The sequence below is a fragment of the Protopterus annectens genome, chromosome 7.part0 (genome assembly GCF_019279795.1).
Source record: "Protopterus annectens isolate FY-2018-M chromosome 7.part0, PAN1.0, whole genome shotgun sequence".
NCBI lineage: Eukaryota > Metazoa > Chordata > Ceratodontiformes > Protopteridae > Protopterus > Protopterus annectens.
In genome coordinates this window covers 1,577,067,108-1,577,088,672 of record NC_056739.1, presented here as the reverse complement: position 1 = coordinate 1,577,088,672, position 21,565 = coordinate 1,577,067,108, and the positions used below count along the sequence as shown (strand labels likewise).

The 21,565-nt window shown below is 41.3% G+C and overlaps 1 protein-coding gene across 5 annotated transcripts in view; it reads left to right on the top strand.

The window, feature by feature from the left end:
• PHF2 (PHD finger protein 2) overlaps window positions 1-21,565 on the top strand; it is a 3,400,138-nt gene that overhangs the window by 2,236,157 nt on the left and 1,142,416 nt on the right. For all 5 annotated transcript variants that reach the window (XM_044078128.1, XM_044078127.1, XM_044078125.1 and 2 more), the window contains exon 15: window positions 2,589-2,713. In XM_044078128.1, the coding sequence (XP_043934063.1) occupies window positions 2,589-2,713 (125 nt within the window). The remainder of the gene's footprint in view (window positions 1-2,588; window positions 2,714-21,565) is intronic.

Genomic DNA, 21,565 nt, shown 5'->3' with positions numbered 1-21,565 from the left:
TAGGGGAGAAATGGCTCCTGAGAGTGCTCATAGCAGTATAGAGAGAAAGGCATATCCCAGATGACTGGGGAATAAGCATCATACTGCAGTGTCCAAGAACAAAGAGGTAATTTACAATTGTGGGCAGTGTACAGGTATCAAACTCTTGTTACACTGCATGAAAGTTTTACACTGCATGAAAATGCTGCAGAGGGCTATTTGTAAACAAATAGGTGAAATTGTAGAAAAGATGGGAGATGAACAATTCATATTCAGATCAGGATACAGCACTACCAATCCATTTGTTTGCCTGTTTGCACTCAGTCAGATAGTAGAGAGAAAGCTAGAAATTAGGAAAGAGTCCATCTGGACAAGGTCCCGAGAAAGCTGATTTGGGTAGTTTTGCAGTGGTTTGAAGTCCCAGAACCATTAGTAGAATTACTCAAGCTATGTATAAGGACCCAATGGCACAAATACAAACAGTGTTGGGACTTACAGAAGAATTTCTAGTGGAAATGGATGTGCATTATGGTTCAGCTCCGAGTCCATTACTGATCATACTATTGATGGACTACTTCAGCAAACAGGTCAGAAGGGATAAATCAACAAAGCTGCTATATGCAGATGATGTGGTATTGCAAGCATACATTGAACAGGAACTCCAGCACAAATGATAGAGGAATGGAATGCAGAATGGAAGACACGTGATGAAGCTGAGTACAGACAAGACAGTTGTCATGGGAGAAAATGGGGGAAATCAGACCATTAAGAAGCTGAAAATTGAGATAGAAGGGAAAATAGTGGAACAGGTTAACAGCTTCATTTATCTGGGAGAGGTGGCTGAGGAGACGGGAGGTTTGAAGGAGGAGATCAAAGCTAGAATCCAAAAGGCTGCAGCCAACTGGCATACAGTATCAAGGGTAGTATATGACAGATGAATGCCATAAAATCTGAAAAGCAAGGTGCACAAAACAGTGGTGTGACCAGTATGCCTATATGATACAGAAACCTAGACAGTGAAGGCAGAGTGGTTGAGAAAACTAGAAGTAGTGGAGGTGAAATGCTGGAGACAGGTCGTAGGATTCACACTTTTTTCGACAGATGAAGAAAAGATGACATCAGGGAAGAAGCCAGGGTAGTTGCAGTTGCAGTTGCAGAGAAGGTCAAAGAGAACATATTACTTCTTTTCAAGTATATGTGCAGGAAAGCAGAAGACGATTTGGTGAAAGAGGACTTGGGAGAGACTGGAAAAGGCAAGAAGAAGCAAGGATATCCAACAAAGAACTGGGTAGATTGCATGAGAGAAGACCTGTGACAGTAAGGCTTGAATGTTAAAGGATGAAGGAGAGTGGCAATAAATTGAGAGGTGATAACATTTTATGTGACAGCCTGACGTGTCATAGGAAAATGTGAATAATTAGGTTGATGTTGTTAATGATGATAATTACAGAGATGCTGTAATTTCCTATTTATAAGTAACTGTTCATGTGGCATTTAGAATATTTGGAATATATTATCCTAATACTTGACATATCCAGGTCTTGTTACATTTATGTTCCTTTATTACTCATTTTTGAGAAAAAGTTGATAGTAGAAAAGAAGCCGTATATTCTGTTCTTTTATAAGATAAATAATTAATTGAATGAGACCCTTTTCTCCTGCTGTAATTGTTTGTCTCTGTTTCTTGCATTTTTTTATTTTTTTTACATTTATTTACTGAATTTAGTTTATGCAACACAGTTAATGTTTTTAATTTAATTTAACTGAGTTTGTGACATGGTCCTGTTTTCCTAACAGAGAGTCTTGCACTGAAGAAGCAGGGAGAAAGTACAGTTGCTTGAAGATACATTCTGATGTTTAAGATGCACATTAAATAACCCTTTAAGGACTTCCTCACTTGCAACTACGTAATGACAGGGACTACCACCTGTTTTGTTTGTTAAGGCATGGACATAAGTTTATGCAGTTTGTAAGCAGTCAGACTTGCAGTAGTTGCATTTCATCATTTATATCTAGTTTTGCCTCACTATTTATTTATTTATTCGTTTGTTTATTTGTCTTTGTTTACTTGGAAAGTCCGACTAGGTAATACCCTTTTTCAGCGGAGGCCCAGGGAGAAAAGCTCCATTTGCTTACATTGCATTATACTAAGTTCCAGTTAAACAAAGAGTAGTTGTATTTCTATTTACATTTATACACAAAGAGTAGTTACATTTATACATTCTAAGATTTTACAGATGTGGAAGTTACTAGAAAGCCCACATGCAGTTTAGTGGATTGTACAGGCAGCAGTTACGTATAAAAATTGATTTGTTATTTCAGTGAGCGGTTGAGTGTATTCTGTTTAAGGAGAATATTTGTAGAGTATCAGACAGTGGACACACAGTCTCAGTCTAGTGTAGAACTCTAGTATTGTTTTAATTAGAGTAAGCAAAAAGACAAAATTTACATGTGGGTTCATATACGTATGGATTTACGGTGTAAATAATCTGGCTTGACTTGGTTATCACTTTGCATGCTTTTTGATTTTATTTTTTTTTTAGTTGTAGTACGAAAAGTATAAATATGCAGTATTGTAGTTAATAAAGTATAACCTGTTTGTCCTCTAGAACAGTAAACCCGATTCTTTACTCAAAATGGAAGAAGAAGGGGAAAAGTTGGACAAGGCTCCATTATCAGGAAATAGGGATAACAACAGGTTTATGTTTTCATTCACAAGCAAGAAGCTGTTGTGGTATGTATGTCTTTGTATCCACTCATTTTTTTGTGATTTTATTAACGTATGTCAACTGAGCTAAATCATAATTTCTAATAATGCCTTGCACCTGCTGGAGGTATTTGGGGGAGATTTAAACAAAGATAAAAAAAAATCCAACAGTTTTATTGTTTTGACATGTTTCTTGTCAGTATACAGCTAAAAATGTGGTCATACTGAGATAAGTAAAAGTAGTCAGAAATACAGTCATCCATGCCTCTCAGCTACTATGATATAGGCATAACACTATGATTTTTGTCCCCAGATTTAGCCTTCCTCCTCCTATTTTTTCTGTACAAATTAAGACTTGTTTAAGAGTACAAATGTCATTAACTAAACTAGACTCATGCAAAAATTCTGTGCTGTACTATTTGTCGCCTCACAGTAAGACGCTGTCCGGTTCAATTCTCAGCTAGAGCGTCTTTTGCGTGGAGACATGCATGAATGGGCATACCTTCGTTGAAGGTTGTGCATCAGGGCTGATAACTCGGCACATAAAAATCAACTACCAATCATTAGCGGACCGGAGTTCCGCTGTGGTGACCCCTAACCGGGAAAAGCCGAAAGACACAAACAGACAAACTATTTGAAAACTTTCTCTTCTAAAAAAATCAGAAAGTGTTCTTTCCGATCCTGTGTTATGATTTTTATAAAGTCCTTTGCTGTGATATTCATTGCTCAAATACTGAGAGGTGTGCATGAAGCTGCCTACATAATCAGTAAATACTTACATTATTGGAAACAGTTGTGTTTAATACAGTATTTCTTAAACATTCTTCATGTTAATCACTGCTGCAGTACCCTTAGCCCGTGAAGCAGAAAATATTCTAAGAACTAAGCCAACACAGGAATGAAGAAAGGAGATTCTGACAATAGGGATGACTGCAATTAGGGATGCAGACAATAGACAAGAGGGGGCTTTATTGGTGAAAATTGGCAGTAAACCAAGGTATTGGGAGCAAATAAGTAGAGAGGGAACGGTAATAGAATAGGAAGAGACCAAGAATTTATTTTGACTGCAGGCTAGAGATTGCCTTCCCCATTAAGGATTTATAGAGCATAGGCAAAGAGAAAGAAATAGGGGGATCCTAAGTGAAAGACTATCACTGGTAGAGTTTTTAGTAGAGTATAGAACAGAAGCAGCTGAGAAAAAAGGGATTAGTAGAGCATATAAAATATTGCATGATAACTGAGAATCAATCAGAAGAGGTTAGAAAGGTTTGGGAAGAGAGACTAGATAAGCAATTCACAAAGAAACAATGGGGAAGTATGTATATCTCCCAAATATGCAATACCATCTGGAAGATTTAGGATCTTTGCTTGGAAATGTTTATATAAGCATTTTTATACACCAAGCAGACTCCAAAGAATTTTTCCTCAGGTAGATAAAAACTGTTGGAGGCATGATGGGGAAGAAAGAGTTAATTGGGAACATGTTTCTTGAGAGTGTAATGAGTTGGCAGACTTTAAAAATTTCCTGCAGGCCACTCAGTCAGAAATACTGGGTAAGCAAATTGGTATAATTAAGGAAATGATTTTTTGAATGATGATACAGAATTGAAATTGCCTAGATATAGTAAGGCCTCACTGAGTTTAATTATGGTGGCTGCCAAAAAAGTAATTACTAGAAAATGGAAATCAAAGTCTAAACCATCTGTACTAGAAGTAGTGAAAATATCAATAGAGATAAAACAACTGGAAACGAGATCTTTAGAAAAGAGTTAGGATCAAATTACATAGAAAAAATGGGAAGTGTAGGAACAATACATGCAGAATAATGTTTTGGAGGTGGAATGAGGTTTAAGGGAATGCAGGATTTGAATAAGCTATGTAATGTTTGACTGACAATGACTGTATAGATTATAAGTGATGTATAATGTATGCAACTAAAAATATGTCAATATGGTTTGTTTTAATTTATATAAATGTATGATTGCCTATATCATAAGTGATAATTTAGTAAATATGTTTCTTGTTTTAAAAAGAAAAAAGGATGTAACAGCCTGTACCTTCCATGTGCCCAAACTGTCAAGTAGGTCAAGCTGAGCTGACTAAAAGACAAGTTTGTGCACAAAGCCCTTCAGAGCTTTACTGCCTCCTCTGAGGCTTTTGAGGATCGACTGTTGGCTTGTGCTTTCCTTTTGCTGGGTGGTGGATAAGTTCTCTTTGGGGAAAAAACTTCCATTTTCTTGTACTTACTGATGTCTAATTATTTACCTCTTCAGGAAAGTTATTTTAAAGCTAGGAATGTTGTGTTTTAATGGACTGTCTCAAGACTGTAATGTACTTTTAAATGGAACACTCATTTTTTTTTGTCAGTTTTACTAGTGTAAACTAACTGATAACATATTTTCTTTGGAGAAATTAATTTTCCATTGTGGGGCTGCCATAGTGTTTGAAAGTGTTTTTTACTGTGTATTTTCTATCACAAAAGTATCTTCTGTGGACTGGTAGTTTTACTAGTATTTGCTATTTGTCTTCTCTGGGAAAGAGGCACCATTTTTGCCTTGATCATGGAACAGATTGTCAGTTCCATGGTCAGTTCTTCTTCCAGCCACGAAAAGAAAAAGTTAGGCAAACAGCCTTTGCCACACACACAGCAGTCTAGCAGTTTGCTTCAGCCTCAGGTGGGTGACTGTGCTGTGGCCATTTGTTGTACTTCAGACCACCCATCTTATACCAGAAATCCCTCTGGTATAGCACTTAGCGGCTGTTGAAGTCCTGTCAGTGGGCAAGGGAGAAATGCTCTTTTCGGTCCCAGGAGAGGGAATAAAGGAGGTTTCCCTGTTATATCCGAATGCTCCCATCTCTGTGGAAGCAGTGGTTGCCATTAGTAACATGGTTGGCCCCATTTTATCTTTCAAAAAGAAACAGAAAACCAAATATGTACAATGGATATAAAAAGATTACACACCCCTGTTAAAATGCCAGGTTTTTGTGATATAAAAAAATGAGACCACAATAAATCATTTCAAAACTTTTCCCACCTTTAATGTGACCTATAACCTGTACAATTCAATTGAAAAACAAATAAATCTGTTAGGGGAAAAGTATAAAAAATAAAAAAACGTACAATTCGCTGGTTGCATAAGCGTGCACACCCTTAAATTAATATTTTGTTGTGTGCACACCCTTAAACTAATACTTTGTTGAAGCACTTTTTGATTTAATTACAGCATTCAGTCTTCTTGGGTACACACCTGTCATCAATTAAAGAGACTCTGATTAACCCCAAATAAAGTTCAGCTGTCCTAGTAGGATTTTCCTGACATTTACTCAGTTGCCTGCTACAGCAAAAGCCATGGTTTGCAGAGAGCTTACAAAGCATCAAAGGGATCTCATTGCTGAAAGGTATCAGTCAAGAGACGGGTACAAAAAAGTTTCCACAGCATTGGATATACCATGAAACACGGTGAAGACAGTCATCAAAAAGTGGAGAAAATATGGGACAACAGTGATGTTGCAAAGAGCTGGTCATCCCTCCAAAATTGATGAAAAGACAAGATGAAAACTGGTCAGGGAGGCTGCCAAGAGAGCTACAGCAACTCTGAAGGAGCTACAGGAATTTCTGGCAAGTACTGGTTGTGTACTACATGTGACAACAATCTCCTGTATTCTCCATATGTCTGGACTATGGGGTAGGGTTGCAAGATGGAAGCCTTTTCTTACACAGAAAAACATCCAGGCCTGGCTAAAAACAATACATCAAGTTTCCTAAAAGCATGTGGGGAAAATGTGTTGTGGTCTGATGAGACCAAGGTTGAACTTTTTGGCCACAATTCAAAGGGTACGTTTGGCGCAAAAACAACACTTTACATCACCAAAAGAACACCATCCTCATAGTGAAGCACGGTGGTGGCAGTATCATGCTTTGGGGTTGTTTTTCTTCAGCTGGAACTGGGGCTTTAGTCAAGGTGGAGGGAATTATGAACAGTTCTAAATACCAGTCACATTTGGCCCAAAACCTTCAGGTGTCTGCTGGAAAGCTGAAGATGAAGAGGAATTTTATCCTTTCAACACAATGATCCCAAGCATACAATCCAAATCAACAAAAGAATGGCTTCACCAGAAGAAAATTAAAGTTTTGGAATGGCCCAGCCAGAGCCCAGACCTAAATCCAATAGAAAGTCTGTGGGGTGACCTGAAGAGGGCTGTGCACAAGAGATGAACCTCGCAATCTCAAAGATTTGGAGCGCTTTTGCAAGGAAGAGTGGGAAAATATTACCAAGTCAAGATGTGCCACACTTATAGACTCTTACCCAAGACGACTGAATGTTGTAATTAAATCAAAAGGTGCTTCAACAAAGTATTAGTTTAAGGGTGTGCAAACTTAAGCAACCAGTGTATTGTACATTTTTTTATTTTTTATATTTTTTTCCCCTAACAGATTTGTTTGTTTTTCAATTGAATTGTACAGGTTATAGGTCACATTAAAGGTGGGAAAAGTTTTGAAATTGAGCAGGTTAAGATTCTGAATCTGAACAAGAAGGTGCAGGGATGGATTTAGGGTTTTGTCCTCAGATCTTTGATTAAAACTCAGAGGAGAGCTCAGTTTCTGATTCTTCCTATGGGAGATGTTCTTCATGCTTCACTGTTGCAGTCATTCTTTGTGGGTTATCCCTGCTGGGTAGACCTCGGTCAGCCCGAATACCAGAGTCAAGCTTTTTCCCTGCGCTGGCTACTGTTGCCTGTGGATTGACGTCAGGTCATCAGTAGTATAAAGGAGAGCAGCCATTGCATCAGTCTTTCGTTCCGTGGAGTCCGAAGCAATGCAGTTTGCATGTGTGCTGGTCGCTTGTTGCCAGAGTGGAAGTTGAATCTGAAAAAGACTAAAGCTAAATACCCTGTTGGGGACCTTTTTCTTGCACTAACCGATGTCCGAAAAAGTTAATAATTGTCTCCGCTGTGGAAAACAAATACCACACTGAGACTTCCATATGTTGTGTGTTACTTGTCTAGGCCCAGACCACGATGTCCCCCGTTGTCGGTTCTGCGCACTTTTCAATTCAAGGACTATTTGCCATAGAGCTGAGTTTGTAGCCAGGCATTTCTGAAGTAGTTCCACGAATTACAAAATGGCATTTGTCAGTCAGCAGTCTGTGGGTGTTCCCAAAAAATGAAAAGATAAAGAAAGGGACAGACCACACACACTTAAGCTTCAGACGACCCATCCCAGAAGCAAGTTGTCAGTTCTCAGGAATTCGGTGAGGTGCTTTTGCAGCCCCTGATGCCCAACTTGTTTCCTTTGCAGGCCTCTACCAAGACCCTGTTGGCGTCCGGTATGCCTCCGGGGAATGCTTCATCATCTGATCCCTTGGCTGTTTCCACTTCGTTTGGGTCCGGAGCTGCTACACATGCACCGGCTTCCAAGGAGGTTCTTCGCCCAACCGATTCAAGGCAAAAAACGATGTCTTCGTCTCCGACTACCACATCCCAACAACAAATGGACTTACTAAGATCTAAAAGCAAGACCACCCCAAAGAAAACAGTCTCTAGTCGCCATCTTGCTCCTCCTCCGCCGCCTCAGACACAGTTACTGAAAATGGCAGAGGACCTCATCACTTTCCTCAGGGGTAGCCATACCACTCCTTCTAAAAGAAAAAGGGAGACTTCCCCTGATGTTCACACAGAAACGGATTTTGAAATTTCAGTCTACCTTGATTCAGATGAGGAACAACAACCTCTCACCTCCTTTGAGGATTCTGATGCAGAGGAATCTATTCCTTCTGCCTCCCCCCTGAGGATCTTTCATTTGGAGAAAACCCTGCACACTCTCAGAGAGCATTTCCAATGGGAAGCCTAAGATTGTCCTCTGTCTAAGAAAAGACTAAGAGAGTGTCTAGATCTTCCTCAGCACAGACCCTTGGCTATCCCTCTTATTCTGGATGTGGTGGATGATGTTTTCAATTAATCTAGCCTCACCCCTTACGCCCTACCCCCTGCTCCTAAAAAGCCTGACAGGTACTGCATAAGTACTTGTTTAAAAACCCTGCAGCAGACCCAGGGGTCATCACACAGGGGCCCAAAGGGGCCAAGGCTAGCTCATCTAAAAACCCAACTCCTTCTGACAAGGACTCAAGAGCTCTGGACAGATGGGGTAGGAAAGTGTGCACCTCCACAACCTTAGCTATTAGAGCTCTTAACTGCTAGTTCCATATGCTAAAATATCAACAGCACACCTTGGAACTTATGAAACAAAAAATTTCATCTTTACCTGAGACTAATACTTCCAAAGAGTTAGCAGATCTTCTGCACTCTTCTTTTCAAGTAAAACACTCTCTGTACTATGGATTCGATGCCCTAGAAGTCTCTAATAGGGCCACTGTGGCAGGTTCACTCATTAGGAGCATGCATGTCTAAAAGAACAGCCACTGCCTGATCATGTAAAATCAAAAATATTTGATGCCCCCCTGGATAAAGACCGCTTGTTTGGATCAAAACCAGAGGAGGTCTTCAAAAAGATGGAGGATAAAGCTAAATCTATGCAAACAGTAAAAGATTTCCTGCAAGTTCAACCTCCCAGATTCAGTAGAAACTTTCCCTCTAAGCACTGGTCTTTCCCACCCCCAATAGACAAGTTCAAGGGTGGCCTCGCAGAGACAGACCAGTTAGACCACAAAACTAAGGCCAGCGAAGAATTAAGCAGTGGCCCTCCACCACTCCCACAGCAGGGAGTTCTAAGTCCACTCACTACTCTAAGAATGTGCAATGATTCCCACTCCCCCTCCCATCAGAGGTTAGGAAGAAGGCTATCCCTTTACAAACAAAATTGGCTGTCTGTAACAAAGGACCAATGGGTATTAAAATAATTTTTCAGGGCTACAAATTTACCTTCCAACAAGTCCCAACCTTAACATGTTATCCAAATTTACCTCCAAGTCAGTGGCCAGCAGCATTAAAACAAGTGCACATACTCCATGCCCTAGGGGCAGTGGAGCCTGTGCCACAGGAGCAAGCAGGAAAAGATTTTTACTCCAGACTGTTCCTAGTACCAAGAAAAGAAGGCACTTGGTGACCCATCCTCGCCCTGTCCACTCTAAACACCTTCCTAGAGGACCCAAAATTCAAAATGCTAACTCTTCAAAAACTTTTACCAATGCTGGGCAAAAATGCATGGCTAGCTACTCTAGACCTAAAGGATGCCTACCTTCATATACCCATAAGGGAGTCCTTCAGAAAATACCTAACGCTTCAGAGCAGGTTCACAACACATTCAGTTCTCTGCGCTACCCTTTGGATTATCTGTGGCTCCCAGGGTCTTCACAAAATGTCTGGCCCCAATGGTTGCCTTCTGCAGACAGCAAAACATCCAGATTTACCCTTATCTGGACGACTGCCTAATCCAAGCAGACAACAAAGAGAAGTTACTACAGGACCTGCTCTTTGTACAAACAACCCTAACCTCTCTAGGGTTCACTATCAACAGGGAAAAAGTCAAACCTAAACCCCTTCAGCCAGATCACCTTCTTGGGCGCACTCTGGAATATAGCCTCCAAAACAGCCTTCCTCTCACCAGAAAAACAATGCTTTCTGCCAAATTACTTCTCCCAGTTAGCTCTCAGAAAAAAACTCACAGCAAGGAAAATTCTGCAAGCACTGGTTACTCATCCTGCATCCTGATGATCCCACTGACTAGGCTACACACGAGGAAACTCCAGTGCTACCTAAAGAACCTTTGGTGCCAACACTCTCAGTCTTTGGAGACCACCCTCCCCCCCCTCATTCCATGCATAAGGAACGAGTTTCTTTGGTGGGCAGAGGCCTGTACTCAGAACAAGGGACTTCCCTTCACCTACCTACCACAAGGCCAGACTATCACCACAGACACCTCGGACCTTGCTTGGGGTGCTCATTTAGATACCCGGTGTACCCAAGGCTTTTGGGACCTCAGGCATCTTCATTGCACATCAACCTAAAGGAAATGATGGCAGTTCACAAAGGTATCACATCCTTCCAAGACCACCTACAGCCAGGTGTCCTCCTCATAAAAATAGACAATACCACAGTCATGTGGTACATCAACAAGCAGAGGGGGGCACACTCCTACCCTCTCTGCCGACTAGCCATGAGCCGCCTCTGGCAGACACCCTCCTCCATGGGCTTACACCTGATAGCCCAGTACATCCCAGGAGTAAATAACACCATAGCAGACCATCTAACTAGAAACTGCTTAGACTCCCATGCGTGGAAACTGCAAAAGGGGACATTCCTCCAAATCACCCAGGCCTGAGGCCACAACAATCAGCTGCACAAATTCTGCACCAGGGAGTTCCACCCCCTAGCTTGGAAAGTGGATGCTGTCTCATTCCAATGGACCAATCTCTTCATTTTTGCAGCCCCCCCCATCCTTACTCCCAAGAGTGCTGCTCAAAATAAGGCAGGAAGGACCAAAAGCCATCCTTATAGCACCAGATTAGCCCAGGCAACATTGGTACCCCTTGCTGCTCAGCCTGACCAAGGAGCCTTACAGGCCTCTGCCATTAACTGCAGACCTCCTGACACAAGCCAGAGGGGAGATTTTGCATCCAAACCTGTACACTCTGAAACTTTCTGCATGGCTTATCCCCCAGGGACTGGGAATAACCCACAGTTAAGCAGGTCCTAGACATTATTAAGGAAGCCAGAAGGCCCAGCATCAGGAAATCTTACTAAGAAAAATGGAAAAGTTTCAACTCCTGGTGCCCATTACAAGGTCACAGCAGCTCCCAGGCATCCCTCCAACTTATTCTGGACTACCTAGCAGAGCTACTTAACAAGGGCCTCTCCTTTTTCTGCATCAAAATCCATGTCTCAGCCATTTCAGCACACTTTCATGCTGAACAGCCTTTCTTCTCTCACCCTTTGATTAAGCAATTCCTCAGAGGTGTATCTAACATTAGGCCCCCTAGAAGGGCACCCACTCCAGCCTGGGACCTGAACTATGTCTTAGAAAAACTGACATTGCCCCACTTCGAACCAGCTGCATCAGCAGACCTAAAACACCTTTCCTGGAAGACTGCCTTACTCTTGGCTAGTACTTCAGCTAGGAGGATGTCAGAACTTCAAGCTCTCATGGCCACTGATCCATTCATTGTCTTCCATGCAGACAGGGTATCTCTCAGGACTTACCCCTCATTCATGCCAAAGGCAGTGTCATATGTGACCCTAAACCAGGCTATACATCTCTCCACCTTTTTTCCAAACCCTCAGAATATAAGGGAGAGAGAATTCTGCACACACTGGATGTGCACAGTTAAGATACTACCTGGACAGAACAAAGTCCATTAGGAAGACGGATCAACTGTTGGTTGGCTTCGCCCCAGGGAAAGAGGGGAAGCTTATCTCCAAACAGACCATTTCAAAATGGATATCTCACTGCATACAATTCTGCTACACTTTTCATGGAAAAGCTCCTCTATCAGAACACATTCCACTAGGGCAGCCTCTACTTCCACTGCCTTCCTTAGAGGACTACCCACCAGGGACATCCTGGAAGCTGCCACTTGGACCTCACTCCACACCTTCACCAAACACTACCACCTGCCTGTGTTCTCCAGAGCTCGGGCAGGCTTTGCCTCTCCATTCCTGCAAGGCATGCTAGCTCATTCCTAGGAATTTCATATTTCCATCCTCCCCTTCCTCAGCTTTGGGGATCCTCCCACAAGTGATGACTGCAACAGTGAAACATGAAGAACATAGTACAGTTGTGTAGACTTACTATAAATGTAGATGTCCAGGTGTATTCAGTGTTGCTGTCCTAGTTTCCCTCTCTCTTTCCCCCTTAATCTTAACGTTTTTGGAGATTAACTGTCATTCTTGTGGCCTTGGGCCACCAGAGGCTCTTTAAAACATTTCCTTCAAAGGGCTCCGACAGGTTAGGGCAAGAAAAACTGATGTAATGGTGCTGGCTGCTCTCCTTTATACCACTGACGACCTGATGTCAGTCCACAAGTGACAGCAGCCGGTGCAGGGGAAAGGCTTGACTTTGGTATTTGGGCCGACCGAGGGTTACCCAGCAGGGATAACCCACAAGTGATGACTGCAACAGTGAATATACTCGAACGTCTACATTTATGGTAAATGTACACAACTGTAGTTTTCTCTTTCTCTGAGACTATTGCTAAAATGTGTCAGTGTTTTCAGTGGGAGAACACTGAGGTTTTTCAGTCCTTCAGAAAATGCTACAAGTTGTTATGGAAGGATTTTCCAGAAGTTGCACCCATTTCTGCTGTCCTGTCTGCTTTAGAGAATGTGTGTTTTACTGACTGCAATTTTCCTGATAGTCAGTAAGCTGTCCCTAAAAACAGAGATAGGATGTGTAAAGTTCCTCAGTCTTTTTAAATCTTTATACACTATTCCCAAATGTGACCCAGCAGCTATAGCCTTAGTTCACTCCACTGATGCAAAGCACTTAGTTAATTCCAATCCGGCTGTTTCTAATAATGATGTGAATATTATTGATAGGTTTGGGGATCTACACTTTGCAGCTTTGATTATCAGAATTTTAAATTGTCAGCTGTTACGTTAGTTTGTTCTGACATATTGTGAAAGTGGGAGGAATGTTTTAAATGCAATTTCTTCTTGTGAAGAAAAAACTGCTTTATCTAACTTAGTTTCTTCTGTTGCACAAGTCACTACTTATTGTTTGCAGTGTGTTTATGACTCTCTTGTTACTTCTTCCAGGACTATGGCCACTGGTGGTGTTCTAACGATGTTTGCTTGGGTGCATTCTCAGAACCTCCAAGATTATTTTACAAAAAGAGATTTTAAATTCTCCCTTAGATAGAGATTTAGTGTTTGGCCCCTCTGCTGTAGAGGTGATCAAAAAGTGTGATGAAAAGGGCAGGCTAATGCAGGGAATCTCTAAGATTTTCCAGCCATCCTTTTCCAAATTGTTCAAGGGATTTCCTTTCTCCTAATCCAGTTTTGGCAAAAAACAGAATAAACAGTCTCAACAAAATTTAGGTTTTTAAGAAAAAGTGGCAAGGGAGGTCCAAAAAGAAGTCTCAAAACTCCCAAAACCAAGGACATTCCAGCAAGTCTGAATGAATGTTCAAAGGATCTTATGACGCCCTCCCACTCTGGCCCTTTTTCTCTTCCAGAAAGTCTGAATCTCCATTTTTCTGTTTGGCAACACATTATTTTAGACAAGTGGGTTCTGAAAATCATTCAACAGAGTTACATATGGCAGAGGGAGGACATTTCTGCTTTCCAGAAGGTCATTCCTCATCCTGTAGATCAGACTGTTTTGTTTTCACCTGTTCTTCATCACATGCTGTCCCAAGGAGTGATAGAACCCCTTGCTCTTCCCAAGGATGTTCCTGGTGACAGAGAGAGAAACTTTTTGGAAATCAATTCTGGATCTTTCTTTCCTAAATCTCTTTGATAGTGCCCAAATTCAAAATGTTGTCACTTCACAACCTGTTACCTCTTCTTCCTCTTTCAAGTTTCCTGGTAACACTGTACTTAATGATACTTATCATCACATCCCTGTTCATACAAATGTCAGGCGTTTCTTAAGGTTTTGTATGTCTGGATGACATTATCATTTGTTTGCCTTATTCTTGGACTATCCACTGCACCAACAGTGTTCACAAAGTATCTAGCTTCAATTATAGATCGTTGCAGGCTACAGGATATCCACATTTTTCCACATTTAGGCAACTTGCTTATCTTTGCAGAATCTTTTTCAAAATGTCAGGGGTCGCTCATAGGTTCATAAGTTCATTGGCTATTACTAAGCTAACGGCTTACGAGTCCTTATAAGCCTAGCCAGTAAAACCTGATTTTACCCAATATATGGCCCTTTTGGGGAAGAGGATGGCATGGACTTGTGTCTATGCCTTAAGTATCTTACAGACTGCCCCTGTCCATAAGAGACATAGGCACTACTCCAGGTGTGAATTTGTGATTCCCCAACCATTGAGCCAAACTGCGTTTGAAGAGGGCCAGGGAAGGGCTGTGCTTAATGTGAATTGGAAGCTTGTTCCAAAGAAGAGGTAATCTCTGAGACATACCTGTCTCTCCAGCATGTTTTGTTTGAGTCACTGACTAGGTTTAGATCCCTAGATCTGGTAGCCCTTGTGGTGTTTGACTCATGGATGTGTAGCAGGTCCATCTGAGCTGGATTTGTGAGTGCCTTGTAAGTTAGGCATAACTTACACCTTAATAGTTGGTAGGAGACAGAGTAAAGGGATAGGGCTTTTAGTCTGTTTGCACGGGACATGTTATTTACACCCTCTGTTTTCTTTGTGAGGAACTTCTGAGGTCACTGCAGCAGCTGTAAGTGCCTAGTCAAGTACATGCCAAGTGACGCATTGTACTTGATTACTGGTTTAATGAGGGGTGAGTACAGCAGGACTATAATTTTCTTGGATCTGGATATAAGTTGTGTCACATAGAAGGACTTCCTCTCCACTGTGGATGAAAACCTTCAGGGTGCTATCTACCTGTGTGCCTAGATCTCTCACTTCTGAGTGTACTCTTAGCAGTGTGTTATTATAGCAATAACCCACAGCTGGGTGTGGGTAATGCTGGATTTACCCACGGTTGGCGTGGTTTGGTCATGAAGGCAACTGACTACTTACTTCAAACTGATGGCAACAAAAACCCAGTCTTCTGCAAGACAAATTCTGCAGGCTCTGGGCTTCATGGCATCCTGCATCCTACTAATTCCATTTGCAAGACTGCATATGAGGAAATTTCAATGGTACCTAAAAAGTTTATGTAGTCAACATTCACACGTCTGGAAACAATGATTCCTCTAATTCCCTGCCTGCAACAGGAGTTTCTATGGTGGGCCAAGGCCTGTCACCAAAACATGGGACGGCACTTCACTCTACCCCCTGCCAGCCAAACCTTAAGAACAGATGCATCAGATTATGCCTGGGGTGCCCACATGGCAGGGAGATGCATTCAGGACATATGGGCACCAAAACAAATGCATCTACATATCAACCAGAAAGAGATGCTAGCTGTTCAAAATGCCCTAACAGCCTTCAAGGACTTACTTCATTCAGGCAACTACTGATAAGGACGGACAACACCACAGTCATGTGGTATATAAACAAGCAAGGGGGCACACACTCATACCCCCTTTGCAGATTAGCCATGGCACTGTGGGACACAGCTGTGACCTACCAAATACATCTTCAAGCTCAATTCCTGTCAGGAAAACAAAACACTCTGGAAGACGATTTAAGTAGAAACCTTATAGATCCTCACGAGTGGAAACTAAATCCACAAGTCTTCAGCATGATAACAGAGAAATGGGGGAGCCCAGACATAGATCTATTTGCCTCTCCTCAAAATTATCAATTGAAAAGATTCTGCACAAGGACTTATCACAGACAAGCCTTTCCTTCTCTGCCTCTTCTACCCAAGGTCCTCCTAAAAGTCAGACAAGAGAAGCCAAAGATGATATTAATTGCCCAGGACTGGCCCCGCCATTACTGGTACCCAGTCCTAAGGAACTTGTCTCAATACCCAGCTTGGACCTTGCCTCAAAGACCACAACTACTGTCCCAGCAAAACAATCAGATCCTGCACAATCTACAGACTCTGAACCTGGCAGCATGGCTAAACATGTAATCATATAAACGACACCTCTCAGTAAAGCTGTGATGGATGTCATTTTGGAAGCCAGAAGGCCTAGTACTAGAAAATCTTATGCTGACAAATGGAAGAGATTCTGTGCTTGGAATCAAGCACAAGGAATGATACAGCAGAACCAAATATTCCTCAGATATTACAATACTTAACTGAGATGCTTGACAAAGGCCTATCTTTTTCATCAATTAAAATCCATGCCTCTGCCATTTCGGCTCATTACAATACAGAGCCATCAATCTTTTCTCATCCTTTAATAAAATAGTATCTTAGAGGAGCCAAAAAATTAAGGCCTCATAGAAGATCACCATTACCTGCATGGGACCTCAATTATGTGTTGGAAAAGCTTACCCTGCCTCCATTTGAACCAGCTGCTACCGCTGATATAAAGTTCATATCATGGAAAACAGCTCTGCTACTAGCAATTACTTCAGCAAGAAGAGTTTCAGAGCTACAGGCCCTCATGGCTGTAGAGCCTTTTATCATATTTTACCCAGACAGGGTGTCTCTCAGGACAAATCCTACATTTATGCCTAAGGTGATTTCCAGTGTGGCTCTTAATCAAACAATTCATCTGCCAACCTTTTATCCAAATGCGCAGAACAAGGGGGAGAGAATTCTGCATTCCACGATTCTACTTGAGCAGGACTAAAGCTCTAAGAAAAACTGAGCAATTGCTACTGTCATATGCTGCAGGATCAGAAGGAAAGGCTATTTCAAAGCAGACAATTTCAAAGTGGATAAGCCACTGCATCCGTTTCTGCTACTTACACCATGGTAAACCTGTGCCCAAGGGCATTAGGTCTCATTCCACCAGAGCTGCAGCTACTTCAGCAGCCTTTCTCAGAGGAGTACCAACCAAAGACATTCTAGAGGCTGCTACTTGGAGTTATGTTCACACCTTTACAAAGCATTGTCGTTGGCCTCTCTAAGTCCAGGGCAGGCTTTGCCACTGCAGTTCTGCAGGGCCTTATAGCCACACCTAATGCTGTTTAGCTCCAGCCTCCCAACCATAGCTTTGGGTTTCTACCCAAATGTAATGACTGCAACAGTGAAACACGAAGAACATAGTACAGTTGTGTACAGTTACCATAAATGTAGATGTTCGAGTGTATTCACTGTTGCAGTCCAGGTTACCCTCCCGCCATCCCCCTGTCCTTCTGCTGTTTATCTTTCCTTCTCTATCTTCTACAACCTATGTGGTGTATTTGCTTGTAGATGAAGGTAACGTTTATATTGATGCATGTGTGTGTGTATATATATATATATATATATATATATATATATATATATTTTTTTTTTTTTTTTTTTGCTACCTTTTTGGGTCACCTGACATCAGGGGCAAGAAAAACGAAAGAAAATGGCATCGGCAACATGTCTTATACCCCTGACGACCTGACGTCATGGAAGAGGAGACAGCAACTGACGCAGGACCCAAGACTTTGGAATTCAGGCCGACTGAGGGCAACCTGCCAGCAGATTACCCCAAATGTAATGACTGCAACAGTGAATACACTCAAACATCTACATTTATGGTAAGTGTACACAACTGTATTTTCTTTGGTGATAATTGGCGGTAGAGTGATGGAGAGTATTTCTTGGGGGAGAAGTGGGGATGATGAGGTGAAATTTGAGCTGAATTCATCAGCCAGCAGATTTGCTATATCTTCTGGCTGAGTATAGGGGATGGCATCTACAACTAATTCTGCACATTGTTGGGTGTTGCCCTTAAGACTGTGGACGTAACTGAAAAATGCCTTATGGTTATCCTTAGCTTTGAAGGCTGTTTTACATCAAAGTCTGCTTTCAGAGACTTGACTGGTTCCTTGATTTGCTTGTTTAAACTAATGAGGGACTTTTTGCAGTTGTGCACATTCCTTTTTACTTCTTGACATGATTTTCTTTCTTTTGTTCTACAATCTGTTAATACCAGTGGTCCATCTGGGTGATTTGCTCTTGCGGTTCAACCTGGGTTTATTTCAGTCTGGTACTGCTGTTTCTATGCAGTTGTTTATATGGTCATACAGAGCTTTTGTGTACGCCTCTGCTTAGGTTTCTGTGTTTTCTGGATTTGGGGGAGCATGGAAGCTAGCTATGCCATCCCCTAATAGGGAGTGATTTACCTTACAGAAGTTCTTAAAAGTTTTTGGGGTTAGGTGGGGGGGACTAGTTTTACCTTTATTTCAAGGGAGACTGATTTGTTATCTAATCTTACCAGTGAGGACATCACACTTGGGTGGGGGGTGCAGTACTTTCCCATATTTGTGAGTACCATATCTGGGATATTTGTTCCCCTAGTGGGTTTGCAGACTAGTTGTTCCAGGGCATTTGAATTTGCAAAGTCAAAACATCTTTGAGACTGCATGTTAGTGGTTGTATATGCCTCCCAATTAATGGAGGGGTAGTTAAAATCACCCATGAGTATGGTATTGGGCTGGATGGCGAGTGATTCTAGTAACCTCAGGTATGATGTATGTGTTTCCTGGTTCATGGTGGGAGACCTGTAGCTAGCAATAATATGGTAATGGATTTTTCCCATGGCTAGTTGGACATGGAGTCGCTCAAACATGTCATATTGTTTGACCAGCCTTGAGGTATGTTTTTCCTTTATGTAGATAAGATAAACCTCTGCCTTTTGCTTTTATGTTCATTGGGTGGTTAGAACTTATGAAAGGTGTTATAGCCATGTACTCCTGGAGTGCATTCCATGGCTTTGAACCATGTTTCAGTAACTGCACAGACATCAGCATTCTTCAGGGTGAGGAGAGCTTCCAGGGAGTGCAGTTTCTTGTTGAGATTCCTAACATTGAGCAGTAACACCTTTACCTTACCTGAGTAGTTTTTGTTATGTTGGAAGGCTTGTATGTTTGGCAGTGCCTAAAAAAGGTAATATAGGTGTGGATAATGTTTTGGCCAATATCCGAAAACCTAGAGGTGACAGGTGAAGACCATCCCTTCATCCCGGGTAAAGCATCGTGACCTATAAGCCATGTCCTCCAAGACTGGCAAGTATTGGACCCCTTTAGAATAACACCAGTAGCTGTGACAGTTGTTAAAGTCGATCATTTTCTGCTGCTATTGTGGAATCATCCTTGGAGACAGTGGAAACCTGCTCAGTGCTAGGCTTATACCTGCTTGTGACACATATTCTTACAGCTCAGTCATGTCCAAGGAGGTAAGCCTCAGGTCATTCATGCCCACATGGACTATGACTGAACCATACTGGTATTTAGGGGCTACATGATCTGATAGATCTTTCCCCCTGACAAGCAAGTAACTGTAACCTTCTATTTTTCCACCCTGGTAAGAGGGACATCAGTGTGTCTCAGAATAGAGTCTCCTATGACCAGAATATTGAGTTACAGAGTGTTTTGGATTATGGGCTTGGTAGTTCGGACACATTGAAATGTGGCTTTGTGTGTTGTGATGGAAATTGTCTTGTTTGTGTGCGTGCAGAGTACCTGAGGACTGCACCTGAGAGCCTTTGGGGTTTGGGTAATTTACATGTGAGCACCTCTGCATATGTGGGCCTATGTGTGCTGTCTTTTATGGGTGCAGTGAGTGATGTATGTGACAGCCTGTTTGTTGATTTTTGTGTCTGTATGTGAGAGTCTAGCCTCCATTGTCAGTGTGTAACTACATCTCTCATGTGCTGTATTTGTCTGTTCAAGAATTAAGCGTTTGTCAGTGTACATAAGGCAGATTGTTCCATTGCCTCACGATGACCATGTCAACCAAGCTGGCTGCAGAAATAGCAGGAAAGTGCCCATCCATGGTTGCAGGTCCTGATATGTACTTGCTAGGAACAGGACTAGGTGGTGTTTGTAACCGGACGAGGGAAGGGTGCTTACTTGGTGTAATCTACAACTAACCTAACCAGCGATGTGGCCCAGCATCCAAACCAAATGCTGTCTAAGCAGCAATAATCCTGGGTGATATAATAATGTAAGACCTAAATAGTATTAAATAAATGGGTAAATGCTACTCACCATGCACATTGTTTGCCCCATGAGTTATGCAAGACTGAGGTAATGTTCTGAGGTGTTTTTTTATAGGGAAGTTTCAACTTCTGTTGACTGCATGTATATAAGTCACCGGTAACCGCCTCTGCACAAAGAGTAGCTTTGTACAAACACAAGGCTTAAAAAAGGAAGATCTTATGTTGTCAATTTTCATTCTATTCTCAGCTGTTGGGTTCAGATCCAAACCTGGGATCCGACTTGGCCATTACTAAAAGTTGTGGTAACCAAAAAGCTCTCGAGCTTCTTCCTTACCCATAATGCTGCAATCCCTAACATACCCCAGATCTTGTTTGCCACCTTTCATGAAAAGACATGGTCAGCTTTAGCTCTCGAGTTGTTATTCAGATAAGTGCTGTTTCTTCTCTTTAAATCTTTTAAATTCCTCTTTATATATTATTCCCTTACTCTCTTACAGCATTGTAACTCTTTTTGACCATTGTTGGTAGATTTTCCCTTTTTCCTGCCTATTATACACACTTGTGTAGTCCTAATATCATTATTGGTGTTCTTTCTTTCTTTTATATATTTATTTGTATATATATATATATATATATATATATATATATATATATATATATATATATATAAATATGTTTGTGTGTGTGTGTGTGTGTGTGTGTGTATATATATATATATATATATATATATATATATGATAAAGAACTGCAAGGGCAGAAGATGAAAAAATACCAAAGAGATGTTAATGACTTTAAAAATTAAACAGTTTATTCTTGGAAGAAACAAAAGAGGGGAGTACATTTTTCTGAATCTAAAGTTTCAAATAAAGACAATAATAACTGAGGAGTGCACCATGAACCGCATATTCAGTAAAGACCCAAGTAATCCATGAAATAATCCATAAAATCCAACATTTAATGCTGCTAAAAACAAAGAAATGAGGACTGCAGTAAGGTAAGCGCTTTCACGTTTGAATCAACGCTTCATCAGACATCAAAGGCAGTCAAGAACATGGATATTTAAATGCCAACATTGACATCACTACCTGTTCAGGTGTAACAAATTAAAACGAACTAAAAATGTTTAAAAATACATACATCAATTTTCAATGCTAATAGTGCTAGCCTAAAACTAGGTAAAAAAATAGAACAATTATATAGTGTGTATTATGTTATTAAATAACTTTATAAACATATAAAAACTAATGCCTTAATGGTCTATTGGCCAAAAACGGCTTAAGTGTAACTCTATCATTAAGCCCATA